Source organism: Leishmania panamensis (genome assembly GCF_000755165.1).
Source record: "Leishmania panamensis strain MHOM/PA/94/PSC-1 chromosome 35 sequence".
Lineage (NCBI taxonomy): Eukaryota > Euglenozoa > Kinetoplastea > Trypanosomatida > Trypanosomatidae > Leishmania > Leishmania panamensis.
In genome coordinates this window covers 1724124-1744168 of record NC_025882.1, presented here as the reverse complement: position 1 = coordinate 1744168, position 20045 = coordinate 1724124, and the positions used below count along the sequence as shown (strand labels likewise).

The 20045-nt window shown below is 55.5% G+C and overlaps 5 protein-coding genes and 1 pseudogene across 5 annotated transcripts, besides 2 other annotated features; all 6 read right to left on the bottom strand.

The window, feature by feature from the left end:
• Nucleotides 1-123: 123 nt before the first annotated feature.
• LPMP_354760 (hypothetical protein) lies at nt 124-1887 on the bottom strand (the record flags this gene model as incomplete). Its single annotated transcript, XM_010705105.1, has 1 exon — nt 124-1887. One exon carries the CDS (start codon nt 1885-1887, stop codon nt 124-126), a length of 1764 nt encoding a protein of 587 aa, XP_010703407.1.
• A 1489-nt stretch (nt 1888-3376) lies between these two features.
• Nucleotides 3377-3886: a repeat region.
• A 1164-nt stretch (nt 3887-5050) lies between these two features.
• Nucleotides 5051-5794, bottom strand: LPMP_354750 (inosine triphosphate pyrophosphatase-like protein; the record flags this gene model as incomplete). Its single annotated transcript, XM_010705104.1, has 1 exon — nt 5051-5794. One exon carries the CDS (start codon nt 5792-5794, stop codon nt 5051-5053), a length of 744 nt encoding a protein of 247 aa, XP_010703406.1.
• A 2502-nt stretch (nt 5795-8296) lies between these two features.
• Nucleotides 8297-8811: a repeat region.
• A 167-nt stretch (nt 8812-8978) lies between these two features.
• On the bottom strand, nt 8979-12701 carry LPMP_354740 (hypothetical protein; the record flags this gene model as incomplete). The annotated part of the gene is made up of 1 exon (XM_010705103.1): nt 8979-12701. The coding sequence occupies one exon, from the start codon at nt 12699-12701 to the stop codon at nt 8979-8981; it is 3723 nt and encodes a 1240-aa protein (XP_010703405.1).
• Nucleotides 12702-13613: 912 nt separating this feature from the next.
• On the bottom strand, nt 13614-15029 carry LPMP_354730 (hypothetical protein; the record flags this gene model as incomplete). Its single annotated transcript, XM_010705102.1, has 1 exon — nt 13614-15029. One exon carries the CDS (start codon nt 15027-15029, stop codon nt 13614-13616), a length of 1416 nt encoding a protein of 471 aa, XP_010703404.1.
• Nucleotides 15030-15859: 830 nt separating this feature from the next.
• On the bottom strand, nt 15860-16409 carry LPMP_354720 (annotated as a pseudogene).
• Nucleotides 16410-17456: 1047 nt separating this feature from the next.
• LPMP_354710 (hypothetical protein) lies at nt 17457-19895 on the bottom strand (the record flags this gene model as incomplete). The annotated part of the gene is made up of 1 exon (XM_010705101.1): nt 17457-19895. One exon carries the CDS (start codon nt 19893-19895, stop codon nt 17457-17459), a length of 2439 nt encoding a protein of 812 aa, XP_010703403.1.
• Nucleotides 19896-20045: the final 150 nt, after the last annotated feature.

The window sequence follows — 20045 nt, the reverse complement described above, 5'->3', positions numbered from 1 at the left end:
AGGAAGGAGCAGTATGCCTGAAGAGAGATGCAAGCAACAGAACAACACAGAGCAGAGACACCCCTCCAAAAAAAAAAAAGTGAGAGAGAAGGGAGCTCCTGTGTGCGTTGTCTTGGCTCTCCATCAATTGTAACCGCCAAAGATGCGAATTCCAAATTCGTAAATGTAGTCCGTCGTCGAGAACTCCTCGTCCCGCGGCCAGGTGTGAAGTCCACCCTCCACGCGGACCAGCTCCACCTGACTCGTACCGTCATGCCCAGGTGGTACGTTGTCGCGCTGCACCGGCACCTCCCAGTTCTGCTTGGAAACGGAGTCGAAGGAAAGATTGTGCGGTGAACAGCGATAACCACCAGTGTACCTGCGCAGGACATCCTTTGACAATTTCTCATTCGGACGCCGGTGCAGGTTGGGTCGTGGAGAGAAATCTGTGCTCACAGTTCTGTTCCTCGTCGTGCCTTGGTTGTGATCCTCTCCCCTACCACCGTCGTTCACCTGCGCATTCGCATACACGGCCTTCGGGCAGCCTCGCTTCTGAAAGCCTTTATCTCCAGAGGAGTGCTCATTCATGGGTTGGGTCATGCGCCGCCTACATTCCTGTGTGGCGCTGATATCCTCAAGGTTCATGCGTGCGTCGACACGTTCGCGACCTGGTGGCGCTACATTTTCTTCCGCAAGTCGTGCATTCTCAGCCTTACTCTTCCCAGGATCCATGTCAGGCGAGGCCTCATCCTTAAAACAGGTCGACAGTTCCACACCCTCACCATTCGGCGTCTTACGCGTCCTCACGTTCTCCGGTACGGTGCACTGGGCGTAGATCATGTTCGTGTAAGTGTCGGTGGAAATGGTTGTGTTTGTCTCCTCCGTACACCCATTTCGCTCTCTCCACCCCTCCAAGTTCCACGATACTGGTGGAAATCCAAGCAGGCCGTTACCAGCCCATGGCACCAGGGGATCCGCGGTACCGTGCACCATCAGCACACTTGCGCGCGACGTCGACGAGGCCTTCTCGAGGGTAGCTGTGCAGGCGGCAATCCCAGCAGCGTTTCCTGGGCGCATCTCAACAACACCGGCGACGGAGACAACAGCGCGAAACGTGTCAGGTTCATTGCACGCCAGCACCTCCGAAAGCATGGCGCCATTGCTGAATCCGACGGCCATTACACGATTTTGATCAATACACATGCTTCGCGAAAGTTCTGTCACCACCTGCTTTGCTAGCGCCACGTCGTCGGGCTTGTCGCCTAAGAAGCCGCAGCACATGCCCGCGTTCCAGCCGGTACCCAAGATACCCACAGAGCCGCACACGCTTGCAATCAGAAATCCGTCGCGGTCTGCGTAGGACATGAAACCGGTGGCGTCCAGGAAGTGTTTGCAGTTATCATGCAGACCATGAAAGAGTACCATAATAGCAACCCGCCGTGGTTCTCGGCCGTCCACCGCCGTGGGGTAACTATCCGGCACGTAGAGCACCGCCTGACGCTCTGTATTCTCCTTAGTCTTAAACGTCACCACTGTTTGTCGTCCCTTAGGCAGCGCAGGCACGTCAAGCGCGCAGCCGTCGGCTGCTCCAGTAATGAGGTCGGAGATGTAGACCTTCTTACCGCCAATGTTCAACTCACGGATCAGCTCGTGGACGTCAAATTCACTGGGTGATGGGATCATCCCAGACTGCGGGGCCTTCTCCGCAATGCGTATCGTGCCAAAACTCTTCCATAAGAAGAGTGGCACAACGAGGATTAGCACGCCCACCACCATGAGGTAGATCCGGTGCTTCGCGCTTGCCCGAGATGTCCTCTGAGGCAGCGCTTCGAGCAAGTCCTTCTTGAATGGTGTTGCCTCAGAAGACGCCACAACGGCATCCTCAAAGACGACCTCCTCCGACGACATGGGGGTAAAACAGAACGAGACGTTCGGAGAAGAAACGCAACAAGGAAGAAAAAACGATAACAGAGCAAGTGTGAGCTGAGAAAGGTGAGCGGCAAGCCGCTTACCAAGCTGGGCCAAATAGAACTTACTGACTTGTGCAGGACGAACTGCCGACGACAAGCGAACAGCGGCATGTGATGGTGTGAGCAGTGTGTCGTACCACGGTCCTCGAACGTTAAGACAAACGTAGAAAGTCGAGAGGGAATACGAGAGAGCACGCTAGAGAGGGGTGCGTACCAAGCGTACACGGATGGCATTTGCAGCTAGAGCTGTGCACAGTAAACAGGAAACAAAAAGACAGTGCGTGCCGGAAGCGCCCTAGTGCCGTAATAATCAAGTCTTCGCACTGAAATTCAGCTTACAGCACCTACGTGGTGAGCAACAGCAGCGCACACCCCTCCGGAGAGCTGCTGAACGTCTACTAAAATGATCTGTGATCGCAGACAATAAGAAGCGAGGACAGCGCGTTGCACACCAGAATGCCCAAAGGAAATGAGATAAAGGGAAGCAAAGCAGCACAGATACAGGTACACAGTGAGTCCGAAGCGCAAGAGAAGAGTGGTGCTGAGCCACTGGAGTCGCAGGCAGCCCAGGGCTTCGCCTTTCGCCAAGGCTAACGAAAAGGGGAAAAAAGAAAAAGAAGGGAACCGATGGTCGCCAAAAACGAGTCTTTTATAGAGAATTTCAGCAGACAAGCACATGAGAGGAGAAGTGAGAGCAGCAGGTCTCTAACTGTCACATCCGGTGGAGCATCCACATACCCCACATCACTATCACGAGTACGGAAATCCTTTCTCGTGCTTCCCCGCTACTTTTCTTCTTATTCGTTCTTCCACGACCTCTTTCCTCAACTAGCGTATATGCCGCTTCCTCTATAGCTCCGCTGCTTATCAGGATAAAGAAACTACGGCTGCCAGTACCTCCACGACGTTCACGCCAGTTGGGGCTGAAGAGCGGGGACAGGGTCTGAACAGGATCGCTGTTATGGCTACCTTGACGGCAACCTTCTGGATCCCACAAAACCCAGCGTGGCTCTGACTGACAAATAATGATTTCCAGGTTCGCCTGCAAAGTGCACTACAGCATGGATAGACGGTAACAGGAAACGTGAACAGTGGCGTGAATGAGAAGGAAAAGAAGCGAACGGCTGAGAATTGACCCTGCAGTGTCCCGAATGAAACAAAAGAAGAATACGGCGTGGAGGGTAGTTGAAGTCAAAACATAAATTGCAAAAATAAAAAAGCAACGAGAACGCGGCGGTATACATCAAAGATAAAGAGCGTCCCTCCCCTCCCTCCCCTCCCTCCTCTCCCCCCTCCCCAAAAAGGAGACCCACAAGTTGAACCGCTTACAGCTCCATAAAGTGTGCATCCTTTCGTCGCTACGCACACACAGAAAATAAACTCGCATAAACTGACACAAGAGTAAACTACGACGCCTCTTCCACTTTCAGTGTCTCCCTCCTCTGCGACACAGCCTCAGCCCAAACTCCGCCCCGCCTCACACCCTGTCACACGCACATCGCGTGGCGCAAAGCAGCGGTACAGCACGGCGCCGACAGCGCCATGGGTGCACGGCCCTTGCCTCGAGCGCTACCCACCACACTCCCCTCCCCCATATGCCGGTCGCCCCGTGGCATCTCGCTCGGGTCTCACACAGGCTCCCCCCTCCGCCACCACCGGGCAGCGGGGGCCGGGTGCGAGACACATTCGAGTCACGCTCACACCCCTGCCCATCATGTGGATGGCACCAACGCGTTCTCCGCCGCGGGTCGCTCCGACACAGCGGCATCCACGACCTGACCCGCCGGCGCCAGCAGCCACGCAACGCGCTGACGTCCCCCGCCACACGTGGCTCAGGATTAGGCAGCGACAATGAGGAGCTCGCGTGGCTTCCCCACACAGGGAGGGGGTACTGGACATGTGACACCCCGCACTGGGGGCTTTCCCGGCCATGAGGGCTGCACGAGCACACCAGGAAACACAATGACCGCGGAGGAGAGAGAGAGAAAGAGCGATTTGCGGCTGCATGTAACAAACAGCAAATGAAAAGATAGAGGCAGAGGACGTGCATACGCACATGCACACACGTATGCCAACACTTAAACGAAGTATAAAATTACATACCGTCTGCCAAGTCTCTCTTTTGTCTCCCTGTACGCATGCGAGGGGACAGAGCAAGGAACTTCAGGGACAGCAATATCATACGAAGAACGTCATTAGAATAGCAGAGATGTGAAAAGAGAGAAAGAGAGGTGGCACGCCGCACCCTGATGGACTTGCACACCAAATCAGTGAAGCTGGAGAGTTTGTGAAACTACTCCAAAGGGCAAAAAAAAACGAAAAACAAAAAATACACTGCACAGTAGCGGAACAAATCAGTACGCAAACGATAACAACATGAACAACAAAGCTTAGAAGGATGCTGGGCCGTGGAAAGACATCTCCTGCACAAACAATACCAAGAAGGAAAGACGAGCAGAAGTAGGAACACACATGCAAGGGTGAAGAAAAGGAGAAGAGGCCACAAATAACATAAAACCGGCACAAGAGGGAGGAGTCCACCAACACAAGAACATGCCACCGACCTGCACTTGGAGAGAGAGCGAGGGGCAGAAGGATGAACGACAAAGTAAAAAGTAGACTGGCGACTGAAACCAGAGAGCGTTGTCCACGCAAGTGGAGCCCTGCATGTAGAGTATGCTCTTCGTCGCATACTTCGACAGAATGAGATGGTGAGGAATTCTGAACTTTCAGTCAGGAATGAGTAAGAAAGGAAGGAAGAGAGAGGTCGAAAGGAGTTTAGCAGCAGAGATGGTCGTTAGAAAGAAGAAGTCCGTGGACACGCGTGCATGCTCTGTCGCACACTTCTGCTCAAAGCACGCGAGCGGCGTACTGGGGAGCACTCACTTCAGACTAGCCTGAGACACTATAGTACGGTTCTCAGTGGCTGCCAACACTATGACAAAGTCGACCACCCACCCACCCACACACACACACACACAGACGTACATACTCACACCATTGTGTGAAAAGAAAAGCGTGATCAACGGGGTTTTGCCACCATTTCCATCGAAGAATACTCAGTCAAAGAATCCATTAATGCGATATCCTTCTCGCAATTATTAGTCCCCGTTCACACCTACCTTCTCTTCAGGAGTTCCTTTACAGCAAGCTCCGCCGCCCTGGGTGCCGGCGCGTGAATTCTGGAGGTACTCAGTGAGCATCTGAAGTGCCTTGGCGCGGTGAGACAGCGTATTCTTCTCGTCCACCGACATCTCTGCAAAGGTCTTTGCATACGCCGGTGTTTGTGCCTCAGGCGCAAAAATCGAGTCCCAGCCAAAGCCCACACCCCCTCGAGGGCCGGCTGGCAGTGCGCCGCGGCATACGCCGCGGAACTGCTGCACCAATGGTTGACCAGTCGCCTCATCAACACCGTAGCAGAGGGAGACGATGCACACGGCACTGGCGCGGCGGTAGGCAGGTGCTGCTTCGGTTGAGTCCTCCTCGTCGGGTGGTGCAAAGCCCTTGACCATCTTCAAAAGACCCTCCACACCGAGCCGGTCAAGGAACCACTTAATGTAGGGTCCAGGTAGCCCGCATAGAGCATCGAATTCCAGCGAGGTGTCGTCTACGAGCACTGGCGTGCCACCATGGCACAGCGGCTCACCGACAGGCATCTTATTTACCACTCGATACGCCTCAACGGCCTTATCCCAGCTAATCTTCTCCGCCGATGAATTTTGCGTCTCTGACAGGTTAATATTCACTGCTTCTACCATGAGCTGCGCTTGAGTGAAGTAGCGCTGCACCTCCATCTGCTTCCCCTTGTTGCCTGAGACAAGGTATACCTTTCCCCACGTAGCCATGGTGTATGAGGATGAGTGAATGTGTAGTGGCCTCTCTCTGTAATGCTGCTCGCGCCTCAAAGTCCTGTGTTGACGTAGTTCTCAAGGGCACAAGAGCAGAGTCAAAGGGGAAGAAAAGAGTAGGACCGACTTTCGCTTTGGTGGTTAGTTTCGTCTTCGGTGGCCTCGCTGTCTAGGAGCCACAGTCATGGAGCACACCCCGTATGAATTCAAAGAGCTTCCCCGGCATCCTCGCCGTCTATCCATTCATCTTAGGCACACCCATCGACATACACACACGCAGACACAAGACAGGAAAACAAGAAGGAATTGGCTGCTAGGAGAGCGCCTTCCCGTAATTCTTCTGTTTTGCGCCGTTTCCTGCCCCCTGTCCCGAGCAGCAAAAAAGGTAGAAAATACCCAACAACAAAAAGGTCCGCGCTGTAGATCATCCGGCAGTTCACGGTAGAAGCACTCGCTGGTTAGTAGAGAAGAGGCACATAAGTGGCTGCAGACAGATTAGATAGCTCCGGAGGGGGAGGGGGGGGAGGGGGCATCATTGCAGACCCCGTGGTGTCGCTACGCTCGCGTGCGTAATGGTCGCTTTGGCTACAGCCTACCTCCAGGAACAACTAAGAGAGAATATACACCCGCAGCGCGGTCGACCTTGCAGCGACTCGCGCACGACGACTGAAGCGCACACCACTGCTTTGCAAGCCGAGCCCTGGGGAAAGAGACTCGCATGAAGCCTGTGTCGCCTGTAGCATATCTCTTCAAAGAGTATGACGACCCTCTGACGAAGGCAACTTGTCCACACCCAACTCTGCAGAGTGTCGCGTAGAATAGCGACGGAGTCGATTCCAAAGTGGAGATTCACGACCAGCAAGTGAAAGCCTCTCCCTTGACTTCCCTTTCGTGAGACCATCGCGAGTGAGTGTCATGGGAAACGACACCGCTGCGCCTCGGTTGGTATGAAAAAACTCCGTGCGCCGTGCCATGGGCGCTTGTGTTCTTTTGAGGAGGAACTTCTTCCTGTCTCATCCTCTAATCATCAGCGTCTGCCGAATAAATCAGAGATTCAATCAGTTTCCCTTTCCTCCCCCCCGCCTTGTCTGTTCCTATTTCTTCAGAGAGCCCCCTGCGCACATTTGGGATATCGCCGCCTTCCGCCAATTCTTTTTCCGTGGAAACAGACAAGGCCGGGACTCTGACTCCTGTCTTCAATACAGGGGCAATGTAAACTCACGACTACCGCCTGAGAATGGAAAAAGAGAGAGAATGGAGACGGTAAGGAAACCTTTTTTCAGGTTGGTACACCGCGATACATATCATGAGGAAAAAGGTGGCGTGAGGAAGGCAACACCCACACTTCAGAGGAGGGGGGAGGGGGCAGGGTAAAAGGCAGAAAAAAGCGAGGCACAGTGAGTCACAACGTTCCTGTTCGCGCGTGTGTGTGTGTGTGACACTCGCAGACCAAAAATGATCTGGCAACTGCGTCTCCTACCACCATAACACCCTCCTTTCTTGCCAGGACCTCATAGTTTAGAAATGCACCTTCTCATGGGCGAGTCTGTACTGTCCGAGTCACGTGTGTGCCACTGGGCACGACTGCACTGAGCTGCGCATGCGCACAGTCGTGCCTCTGCGGATGTGTGTAAGGCCGAGGTGTCCAAACCAAGAGCAGACAAATATATATATTTCAGCGTGCGTTGTTGACATAAAAGGACGCAAACCGAGGAATGCATCCGGGCACAGCGAATACCACAGTAAAGCGACCCACAAGAAAGAGAGAGAGGGAGAGCAACGCCAGAACGCCGTGAGTTACGTGGAAAAGGAAAACTAGTGAGGAAGAGGGGGAAGTGACTGAGGCAGAGTATTTCTGTCATCACAGCATTTCTCTTTCGCACGAAATCGGCACATCTCGGGGTCGCTCGCGAACTCCGTCGGGAGAACGGGAAGGCAGGAGCCGCCCACACCATGCATGGACAACGTAACGGAGTCGTAAAAGAACCCCAGCAAGATCAGCCCCCTGCGTATCCACCACGAAGGCACCACATTGAGGGAAGCGCTCACGCACGTTTTCCTCACTATGCTGACCTCTTACGCCAGTCTATGTGAGCACGCTTCCTTTGTCCCCTCACTACATCCGGCAGCCCTTCATAGTTCTCCGGCGCTTCGGTTTTCCTTTTCTCGTCACGAAGTAGCTTAAAAAGGGCACGTTAGCAAGTTAAAACGTGCACACAAAGACTGGAGACACACCCACAGCACGTACAAAGGACACCACAAACAAAGCCGTCGTGTACAAGCTGCACCTCACCCTTCCTCAGCGTTGCCCTCGAAACTCTTACCCGTGACCGGCCCGTGAGTCTATACGTCTCTCCCTCTCCATAGATGTGCTCACCTTTGGAGGCCTTTGCGATAATCCTCAGCATCCTTCAAGAGGTGCGTTGCAAAATATAGCTGCAAGTAGTTCACCGCAAAGGACAGAAAATGAATAGAGAAGAGCACGGGTAATACATTTTGTTCTCTCAACGTCTTCCTCCTCTGCGACACAACCTGAGCCCAAACTCCGCCCCGCCTCACACCCTGTCACACGCACATCGCGTGGCGCAAAGCAGCGGTACAGCACGGCGCCGACAGCGCCATGGGTGCACGGCCCTTGCCTCGAGCGCTACCCGCCACACTCCCCTCCCCCATATGCCGGTCGCCCCGTGGCATCTCGCTCGGGTCTCACACAGGCTCCCCCCTCCGCCACCACCGGGCAGCGGGGGCCGGGTGCGAGACACATTCGAGTCACGCTCACACCCCTGCCCATCATGTGGATGGCACCAACGCGTTCTCCGCCGCGGGTCGCTCCGACACAGCGGCATCCACGACCTGACCCGCCGGCGCCAGCAGCCACGCAACGCGCTGACGTCCCCCGCCACACGTGGCTCAGGATTAGGCAGCGACAATGAGGAACTCGCGTGGCTTCCCCACACAGGGAGGGGGTACTGGACACGTGGCGCCACGCACTGGGGGCTTTTTCGGTCATTAAGAGAAGGAAAAGAAGGAGACACACAAAATGTTAGGATCCGGGTGCACGCTGTGAGGAGTGGTTGCGCAATGTCTACCCCTCACGTCCCTCTAGGCTTGCGCAGTAAGACAGCGATCCACACCTCCCATCAAGATGGTGCTCTGGCAGCTGTTCCTCTCGTGGCTCACCTCATACGTGCTGCGCCGTTTCACTTTTGTTGCTGCTCTCACTTTTCGATTGGTCAGCGTCACTGCTAGTAATCCCGTTGTGTTCAGAGGTTGCTTCGGCCGAATCCCAAGAAATGCTCGCCAGCTCAGGAAAGCGCCGCGTCAAGACATCGATGCACTCTCGGTTGAAGAACGACTGCGACGCGTAGGCCTCAAGGAGAGTCCTTGCTTCTTCTGGGGTGAAGTGATGGGCGATTGTGATGGCTTGAGTCGCAGTTGCCTTCCACACTGGTGGACACCGTATGTCAAGTCGCGCGTAGCTGGACATGATGTGGACCAAATCTCCCGGGGAGAGAAGGTGGACAAGTGTCTGAACACGCGGAGCAAACTCCAAGAAGAGACGGTCGTAGCGCATCTGAACGGTGGCGTACGCCTTGAGTAGTGCCACCATCTCAGGAGTGCGGAAGTCGGCACGCAGCTGAATGGCGCGATCTGCAAGGCGAGAGAACAGCTTGTAATGCCACAGATTCACGGCAGCGTAGGCGCTCACGACATTCACCACATCGCGTGGGGTTCCATAGGTCGCGACGTGGCGGACGCGGGGGATAACTTCGATGAAGAGCCTGTCGTTCCGCACCCCTGCCTTTGCAAAGGAGGCAAGGACGCTGGCGATTGTTACCGACGCCATCTCGTGGCGCATGGCTATAGTACGGTCCGCGACAAGGGTGAACAGCTCCGTGTCCTCACTGCGGCCAGCGAGCGCGTACGCCTCCACCACATGTGCCATCACCCGTGAAGGCGCTTTAGGCAGCATGCCCAGAGTACGAACATTGAGAGCTTCAAACGCGGGTGACTTCCCTTTATCGAGTCGACTAAGAGACAGCAGCACCTCCGCAACTTCGTTCATCTTCAGACGATCCGCGTGGGCAACGATGCGCTCAATCAGCACCTCCACGACAGCATCGTCCAAAGGCGTCTCCGAAGGGTGACCGCGCAGGCGCGCTAGAATGGACAACTGCACAACCATATCATGTAGGGTAGTGTGAGGTGCGGAATGAACGCGAGATTGATCGGCTGCTGGCTTGTACACCTGCGATAGCTGCTCATAAAAGCGACCCGTGATAGAAGGCAGCGTCACATCCATGCGTAGCAGCGCCAGCTGTGCAGTAACAATGTGCGACAGGGTCACTTCAGATTTGTTCATTCGCAGTAGGCGCTCCGCCAACGCACGGAGCACTGGGTAACTCCAGATAAGCATCTTCGCATACGCCGCAATGAGTTGCGTGATCTGCTCTGCAGTGCCCTGATCAGCGTCAGCAGCGCGCGTAATGCTCTGAACGGCGTCAATGAAAGGTCTCATCTGCCGTGTTTCCATGAGAGCAAGGGAGCGGAGTAGCCGTGCCAGATGCGCAATCGTCATGCCAAAAAAGTTGGCCGCACCAGGATTTGCGCTGCTCGTTTCAGCTGCGTCAGTCTCTGACACTCGATTTTCTCCTGCAGCGAGGGAGTTTGCCTGACTGTCAGATGCAGTGAGCAGTGACTCGACTGTCGTGTATGTCTTTTCCCGAGAGGCATCTGCGACGGTGGTCCGCAACAGCTCCGACACTCGTGTAGCAACCGCCTCACAGAAGTCGTCGCTCCGAACCTGTGCCGCACCATAGCACTCTACGAGTCCCACCAGCTGCGATGCGGAGGCTTTGGCAGCGTATGCGCAGAGCAGCTTGCCTGAGTCCCTCAGTACCGCCATGCTCTCCACGCCACCTGCGCGTCCGCCGTGCAGTGCCACCTCGGAGAAGAAGTACAGCACCTCGGCAACGCTCCACCTCGGCAGGGACGCCTTTACCGCCTCTGTCACCCCCTTCTGCTCCTCGCGCAGCAGAGGAGGCACGAAAAAACCGAGCAGCTCAATTGGCTGAAGTCGCTCTCCACCCTGGGCGCGCGCCTGCAGCTGCCGATACCACCTTCTCGCCAGCTCCAGTGCTTGCGTGCGGTGTGCAGCATCTCTGCTGTTTCCCAACGAAATAACGGCCTCGCGAACCGTCGAGGGCGTCCACGTGATGCTCTCCGCCCGCAGCTGTGCCGAAATCCCCTGGATAAGGACCTGCAGCATCGCCTCAGGCACCAACGATGAGAGATCCGGCAGCGATGCGGAGGTATCATCGCTCGACGCATGCGAAACATCCTCATCACGCTCTCCGTGGACGTCTGTCATCCACGATACTACAAGCTCACTGCACATGAATACCGCCATTTGCAGTGTCGCCGCATTCTGTGATTCTGCCCTGCAGCACGCACTGACAACCCCCAAGAGTGCCGACTGGAGAGCGTGTAGCGCAGTCACGAATGCACCTGCCGCATTAGCGCCCTCATCCTTGTCGGCAGAGGAGAGACCATCACTAGAGGGGCCACGAGTTTCAGCGCACGCCAAGCACTGGGACCAAACAACTGAGAGATCGCTGATCACCCACGGGTCTGGCAAAATCGATCCGCTTGAGGTCAACTCAGGAGAGAAACTGCGCAAGTGCTCCGTGATTGCCTCGAGCCGCAGAAGAAGTGCAGTGAAAAGCTGCCCCTGCGCATCGTTCACTGTCGATTCCGCGACGCCCCAGCGGTTGTACTGCTCTCTCCACCGAGACAAGTCAGCCAGAAGGGTGACAACATCGGTGGGCGGCACCTCGGCGCACTTCTCTGGGGTGGCAAGGATGTGGCATACAGACTCCTCCAGGGATCGCCATTCGCTGGCAGCCTCTGTGCTGTAGAGGGCTTGATTCGCGCGCTTGAAGGTGAGCAATGCGCGCAGAAGTTGTACCAGGCTTCCAGGCGACACTGAAAGGAACTCGCCAGCAATGCATGCGTCGCGCAACCCTTCAGCAGCGATGATATTTTTTTGACTTGCCTGCTCCAATTGTGCGATGGTCTGTCGCGCAAGATTGCTGTTTTGGCCGTACGTGAGAGTTGGCAACAATGCCGTTAGGATCGGAAGAGCTCGCGCGGTGGAAAACGAGAAAAGGGTGCTTGGTAGCGTGCGCTGGGTCAACGCAACAGCCAGCTCACATGCCACGGAGTGGTCGAAGTGAAGCAACAGTTCAATCGCGGCTGTTGCCTGTGGTGGTGCAAACTGGGGACCGTGTAAACTTATCCACGTGGTTGCATCTTGGACAAGGGGCATGGTGCGCGCTGCGTCCGCCATCCGCAGTGTTTGCAGCAGTAGAAGTACAGTGGCGCCGTCTATACCCTTCACTGAAGGCAACACAATCTTCCCAAGCTCATGAACAGCGCAGGCACGAATGGAAAGATGGCCTCCATGCCGTAAAAGGCTCTGCAGACGCTTTAAATACGCTGTGATCGAAGTTGCAGAGATCAAGTCAGGCGGGGGCGACAGTCTAACTTGAAGAGCGGTCCATGTCACTCCAGCGTCACTTGGCGGCGTCGCGCTGCTCTCGAGATCAGCAATAGGTTTTCCAAGGGCAACCGCATTGTCAACACTGCGCACAAAGCGGCTACCTTTTGCCTTTGACGAGACGGGATTGCAGCCAGCTTTCAGGTCGGGCACAGAGTCCAGTGACTCACCCACGTGACTATCAGTTCCGGTAGGTTTTGTTGCGTAACAGCAAGCACTGCAAGCAGGAATGATGAAGGCTGTCATGCGTGGCCGCTGTTGAGTTGCCGAGCCGATGCGCGTCACCTGCGCTGCAGCATTGCGCGGGTAGCTCCGGGCGCATCGACGGGCAGCGCAAAGTAACATACAGACGACTATAACCGCACTGCGTTTAGCGCTGGAGACTCGTCGGTGATTGAGATTTGAAAATACAGGCCTGCTTTGTGGTTGTCGCTGAGCGATGGTTCCGTAAAAGGGAGAGTTCGATGCGACTGCCGTCCAACTCACAAGCGCCCAGACACCCACACACCCACACACAAACACACACAAAAAAGCGAAATGGAGCCACACTTGGAAGTAACACAGCGGCGGCCAGTCAATATGGAGTCGGGAAGGGAGAGCGGAGTGCAAAAGCTACGCCGATTAAAGTGTCTCGATCGAAAGGTCGGCCCAAGAAGGAAAAAAAAAAGAAGGGAGAAAGAAGAGAGAACAAGATTGATGAGACGGCAGGGGAGTCGCGTATCCAAGAAGAACGCAGAAAAGCACAAAAGGTGATGCTTTTGCTACTGCTACTGGAACCGTACCAAACCATTTGCGGTAGAGTAAGCCACACACCATGCGTGTGCGTGTGTGTGTGTGTGTGTTGTACATGCTATAAGAGGAGTGAAGAAGTCATACACCACCTTCTTCCTTCACTGGGATAGCTTCGACAACCACGACTGCTCCGACTGCCCGTACCAGCAGCATTGTTGCTGTTGTTTTCGTGACTTCGTCATCTGTTTTTTTCTTTCTTCTTTCCACGCTTTGCTCTAGGACTGGTGCACGCCTTGTGCGTGCTGAGGAGCAAAGATCATCTTCCCAGTTCCCTTCGATGTTTCTGCCATGAATCCTACTACACCAAGCCATAGGAAAAAGGGTGCGCTAATCTGCCGCCTTGTCCTCCCCTTCCCCGTTTAGCCGCAGGTGTCGGTAGGGAAAATCAAATGAGAGTATCTCTCCTTGCTACGGCACAGTGCAGGCCATCTAGCTCGACATCTCCCTCTTCAGGTAATGCTCCTCTCACCGCGAGATCCAGTCTACAGCGAGGACAAGAACCATGCACACCCAGAGAAGCGCCACGAGTTGCCGCGTCGGATTCCAAAAGGTGCTCAGCGGTTTCGCTACCTCGCCGACCGCCTTCTTGACGTTTGCGTGAGCCGCCTCTGTGTTTCTGACAAGCAGGGAAAATTGGGCCGTTTGCTGCATCACCTGTTCATTCATCAGCGAGGTCAGCTGTGACAGTTCCCTAACAGACGCTTCGACTGCCTTGGCATCTTGTGCAGATGCCTCACGTTGGGCCTCCAGAAGCGCGCGATTCTGCTCTTGCAAACGTGCTTCTTCTTCCTTCGTGAGCTGGAACGGCTGAAGTGTCAGCGGCCGAAGCGCAAGACCACCTACAGTGGCCAAGCCGGCCTCAGCAGCCGGGCCCGAGAAGTCGCCCCGGCTGCCATGGCGCGCTGCTACGCCGAACGTAAGTAGTTCCGCAACTGATGCAGTGCCGGCGTGCAGGAGCTGCCGCGCGGCTGCGTGACCGCCCGTCAGTGCAACCTGCAGCGCCGAGTCTGCATGGCTCCCAGCTGCCTTGACGGTTACCGCAGCCCGCTGCATCATCCCGTCGACTACACGAAAGGTCGTGCCAAAGCCTGACTTCGATGTGGGAAACTTCGAAGATGTGTGTTGCTGTCGGTATTTTCCGCCAACGTCATCGGAGACTCCATCGGATTCCGCGTACACTGCTCTATCGTCACCACGCTTTCCCCACAATGCCGCCTCCTTGCGCGTCGTCTCCATACAACGATTGACCTCCGAGGCCACCTGGTCGGAGCAAAAGAGTACACCGCAGTGGCCGTAGAAAAACAGCTCCGTCTTGTAGAGGGCCAACTCCTCCTTCGCCAGAGCGACGTGCAGACGTTTTGCGGCGATGCGCTGCTCCAGAGTCGAAATAGCCTGTCGAAGATGCGCTACAACACCACTTTGAGTCGAACCATTTTGCGCATCCAGTCCTTCCGCTGCGAGACTCTCCAACGCGTCTTTGCTGTCTGCGGCAGCTGAAGATGTGCCCTTGAAGCGGCCGCGTCCACGTTGTGTCGCGGTCAGTGCGGCGACCTTGGTGAGTGTCTCAGCGAATGCCTTTAAAGACCCACTTACAGACAGCAGCTCCGCATCTGAAAGCAGAAGACTGTTCTGCAACTGCGCAATGGAGTTCGGTGTCACGGCGTCAAGAGCAGCCAACACAGTTGAAATGTGTGCTGTGGCGTGGCTGATTGCCAGGGCAGCAGCATCGTCAAGAGCTTTGGAAGTTGTCAGCAGGGACTCAGTAGCCTGATCCTCTACCGCTGTCCGCTTTCGACTGGCAGGGTGGGTCTTCGCTGGGGGCCGGGTCGATGAGCACCGTGTCTGTTCTACCAGAGACCAGAGCTGATACGAGATGTCCATCTTACAAACAAAAAAAGAGACGCTGGTGGAACTTTGATCTGAGACTGGTGCTCTGAGCAGAGCAAGTGAGGCTCAAAAAGAAGTGAGCATAGACGTGCGCTGATGCGAGATGTTGTCGGCTCGCCCTTCAAGAACGGGCAGCTTTTACAGCAACGAAGAGAAGCAAAAGTGGAGGTGCCTCTCGAGGATATGGCCGCACTAGGTGAGGAATGCCGAAGGCGCTGGGAAGCCAAGGCAGTGATGCCGTGAAGGCAGACGAATAGGCAGACCAACGGTGAATCGAGCACGGTGCGTGATTACTTTTGCTGAAAGCGTGCGGCGCACCGATGCCAGCCGTACTCGAGGGAACCGCCGTCACCCAGTGTGACACTGGCAAGACTGCAACGTCACGTACGGTAACGAGATGTGCTCAGACTTCCTGCGGATTCCTCACGTGATTTGACGACTTTCGGCTTCGATGTCTTTACTTCTCCGCCTGTGCCCCCTGACACCTTTTGTTGCTGAGGTGGCGGTGTGTCAGCGTCACGCGTAACTCTGCGTGTGTACCATATATTCAACAGGCGGTACAACAAAAAGAGACAAGCGTGGCGAGAGAGAGGGAAAGTGAAGATGCAATGCGTGCGCGTGTGGGTGAATGTGTGTCTGCAAGTGAACAAGCCTACCAGCTAATGGGGGCGGGGGGAGGGAAACACAGCGAAAGGAGAACGGAAACTGTACAATGGCACTCAGAAGTACAGCCGCCGCTCATTGCCCCGTGTCCGTTTCGTTTTTGTACCGCAGCAAGCGGGCGTGTGAGACGCTCCTCAGTGAGGTAATGCGCCATGGCTCGCTCACAGGAGTGCTGCTTTGCCCATCAGCAGTAGGGCGAGCCAAGAGATACGTAAAAAGTCAACCATGTTGTTCCTCGTTACCCGCATCAACAGGTGCACCTCCGCAAGGCACTCGAGTACCAGCAGCAGGATCTGCGTGATACACACGCCAAAGTCCAGGCCATTGCACTCCGGAAAGAGGTCCAGAAGAAGAGAAACTAGCAGGAACTGTGGGACGAGGGTTATAGCCAGGAATGCGACAAGCTCGCCAAAGAGTGCTTGTTTGTTAGCCAGACGGCCGAGCTAAAGCCGTACCCTTTCTGTACAGAACCAAAGAATGAGCGCGCAGATCGACCACGTCGGCTGCTGCGTCGTGGCGATGCCCTGATGCCAACGAACGCCGAGGTAGGTAAAGCAGATGGGGACAGAGTAGCAACTGGTGAAGATGGCGTGCAACGCCAATAGACCGTGTAGTGCTGGGCTGTTGCGCTGCAGAACGTGAGTGTGTTAGGTGCGAACGCGCATAACTTTGCAGAGAGGGTAGGAGGGGCGAGGGTAAGCAGGCTGACAGAGGCCAGAAAGAACGAAAGCCTGAGAGCTCATGTCCCTACACCCATTAGCGCAAAGTCAACAGTGCCCAGTGGCAGAGACCTTGTTTTCTATATACATATATATATATATATATATATAGACTCTTCTACATGTGCAGGCTTCTATCGGCAAGGAGAAGAGGTTCGCTACCCGATGGGTGAAGGATGGCCACAGTAACTCACCCAAAGCAAACACAATGAGGAAAACAATGATCGATGTCTGTGTGATGGGGTGTCTGCGTGAAGCCCTCTCCTGCAAACTTGAGCGTGCGTGGAAGCGGCGGCTCTTGAACTTGTCCTTGCCGCTCGACCACAAAAACAACCAGCAACCGCAACAGCCCCAACACACACACACACACACCCACACACGCGAAAGGGGAAAAAAAAACAGAAGAAAAAATGGAAGAGGACGATGGCGAGACATTCTATGGTATACAGGCGTGCGAGTCCATGTGCACTCATGTAGGCGTCGCGTGTTTACAGCCGTCCTTGGAGCATGCATGATCCCACTTGGGTGAACGATGAGCTACATCTGTCTTCACTGGAGCTCTTTGGTTAATTAACTCGCCTAAGAAAAGCAGAGAACAGTTCCACAGTAGTGTCTGAGGTAACGCTTTGGGGATCGACCGCATCGTTTACTGCTGAAAGGTCCTCCGCGTCTTATACAGGAGCGCAGCAGGTGGGCAATATCGCGCAGAAGTTATCGATGCGACCTGTCCGTCCGTCATTGCTCTTTCTCTTGTTTCAGTAGAGTAATTTCTTATTTTACCGATGTATTCCGTAGACTTTGGCATGAGCAATACATCGCGCTGCTAAAAAGAAAACAAGGAAACACGTACCACAGATATTATATCGCCGCGTCCTACGAGAGGAAAAGCGTTAGTCTTTGCCAGGATTCTCATGTGAATAGTCTTGGGCCTCCAACGCCTCCTGAGCTCCTCATTTGGTGCGCAGCTGTGAGAACGACATCGTAACCTACTGCTCCACTGACACGACGGCTTTGTGCTGCGATCCTGGCACTGCCTGCCCTACTTCCACCCGCTGAGAATCTGAAGCGCCGCCAGCTCCAGCTCGACGCTCGTTCGCCGCAGTCTGCACTGCTCCTTCATCGCCTCCGCCACTTGGCAGAGTAGGTCAAGCTGTACTGCAGATGCGCACATTTTGTCGTACAAACTCCGCGTGTTGCCAGAGTGACGTGTGTGGGTGACTTTGCGGAACTTCTGCACGTCGTCGTACTCCTCGTCCGGCAGTGGAAGCTCGCCTTCGACGATGGCAACGAGCTGCCATTGCCACTCTGGCACGAGACTCAGAAAGTGAGAAAGCCGAACCTTCTCTGCCGAAACCTTGACGATTTCTGGCCGCAACGATGCCTCGACAATCGGCCGCAGGCGTGCATTAATTTCGCTGGCGAGCTGGGCCGACGACTGTCGCCGCTGCTCCCTGCGTTCAAGCCAGTAGGCGCGAAGCCTTGAAATGAGGTCGCGCTCTGCTTCCCGTTGCTTTACCACTGCCGCTGGCGGCCGTCCGCGACCACGCTTGCGCACCACCGGTGACGTGAGCCCATCGCCGCCAGTAAGCAGCCCGGTCAAGTCCAGCGCCAACGCCTCCGCCTCCGCCTTGCGCCCTAACGCAGCAGAACTGACGGAGTTGCCGATGGCGTAACCGTAGTGCTTCCTACAGTAAGGCGAGCAGCTAGTCCAGCTAGCGGTGCTCATCAGGGAGCTGCCCGGCGAAACGGGCGGGGTGATGCCATTCGAAGTCGAGTTACCAGCTGGTGGTCCGGCGCTCGCGCTACTGAAACTGGCAATCGTAGGTACGAAGGGGGACTCAATATGCCAATCAATGGTGTGCGCTTCAGCCGCACAGGACGCGTGCATCGCCTCAAAGCAGTGCGGGTGCGAACACTGGACACACCGACCACTTCCGTGGTGGCAAAACACACAATTCATGGCGTACCTGGGCTTGCCAACACGGCGAAGCGCGTACACGTACGGGCGCATCTGCATATCGACAAGTCCGTTGCGACGCAGCACGGTGTCATGGAAGTGTACAGACAACTCCGGTATGCTCAAAGCACACACGGCATGGCAGACCATGTCTGACAGCGCCGCCGCTGACGATGAGAGGGCGTGGGGGGGAGACACGTGTGGAGATTTAGGCTCAACTCCATCACTATTGTCCTTCGCTGCAGAAGAGACGTAAGGCAGAAGCACTCCACCGGGGCGGCTGCACATGCAGCACACACAAGCACTGCGCCTGTGGTGCCGGGCGTAAGCGGTACAGCCGTCACATATCCACGCCTCTGGTCGCTTCGGTGGTTCTGAAAAGAACCAGCAGCGAAGATGCGCGACAACACCGCAGTCGCAGCAGCGAAGTCCTTTATACTGCACATCCTGTGAGGGGTCCGGTGCTCCTGCACCGACATCACTGAGCCCCCTGTTGCTGTGCAACGCGGGCAATGGCGGTTGCAGAGCGGACACGCTTCCTGTATAACGGCCCCCGATCCGTATGTCTCCTCGTGCAATCGGTGGGGACGAGAACGCACCAGTCGAGTGGGTTGCTTCGCCTTGCCTTTCGTGGAGAGAGTTGGGCCCGCCTGTAGCACATCCCTCTGCAGAGGTCCACGGCTGCGACATCAGCACAGGTACTGGCATGGAGCACAGCGCGCATAAGAACAGAGGGACATCGCCAGCACTAGTCTTGTCCTTGCCCTTCTGCCGTCTGGAATAGGTACACCTTCCGTTGCTGGTCACAGTGGCACTAGCGTGAGACGAAGACAGCGTGCTCGACAAGTGGGCTGCTTCACCATGTCGGGTGACGACAGAGTCACTGGCGGCAGTACCTGAGTCTTTCGGGGAGGTAACATGTGGCCTTGCTGCCTTCAGAAGCGAGGAGGTGTACGCCCATTCAAGGTACGTCACGCCGCGCTGCAGACTCTCCGGGGAGACTTTCTCACGCTCGCACCAGTCATAGTCAACGTCATCCAGAACATACTGCACATACGTCTCGATATCGCTCGATCGTACCAGCTGGTACGGTCGGTGGTCCGCAAGGCGCTCCTCTGCCCATCTGTCTCGAGACGGTCTAGTGAAAATAAAAGCAGCCCTGTCTTGCTCTTCCTCGTCCTCTCTCTCCTGTTTGGTGGCGGGAGGCTTCTCTGCCTTTAGCCCCGAGTGAGACCTTCTTCGGCTGCTGCGCTCAATCAAGCGTTCCGACAGGATAACCTCTGACGCTGGCGGCACAAGGGCTGTCGGTGTGCGGGGCCGCGTTGCAACCGTCACCTCTGAGTCATCGAGGGGGTTTGGCCCATCAATGATGTCGTAGGGTTTGCACTTTTCTATGAAGTCACTGCGATCTTCGAGTATGGTAACAGGGATAGCTGTGTCGTAGCCCAGCTTGCTAGGTATGTAGTCGACAGTGTTCTTCTTTGGCGCTGCCGCCTTCGTGATCGCTCCAGCTGTGGCCATCTCATCCCCACGGGAAGATAAAGGAGATATGCAGTGAAGGGAGAGTCCAAAGCACGCGAACACTCCTCCTCCTCATCAAACCGGAAAAAAAACCGAGAAGGCACCAAATCCTCAAAGTCCAGTGCACTTTGTCTCGATGTACACAGCAGC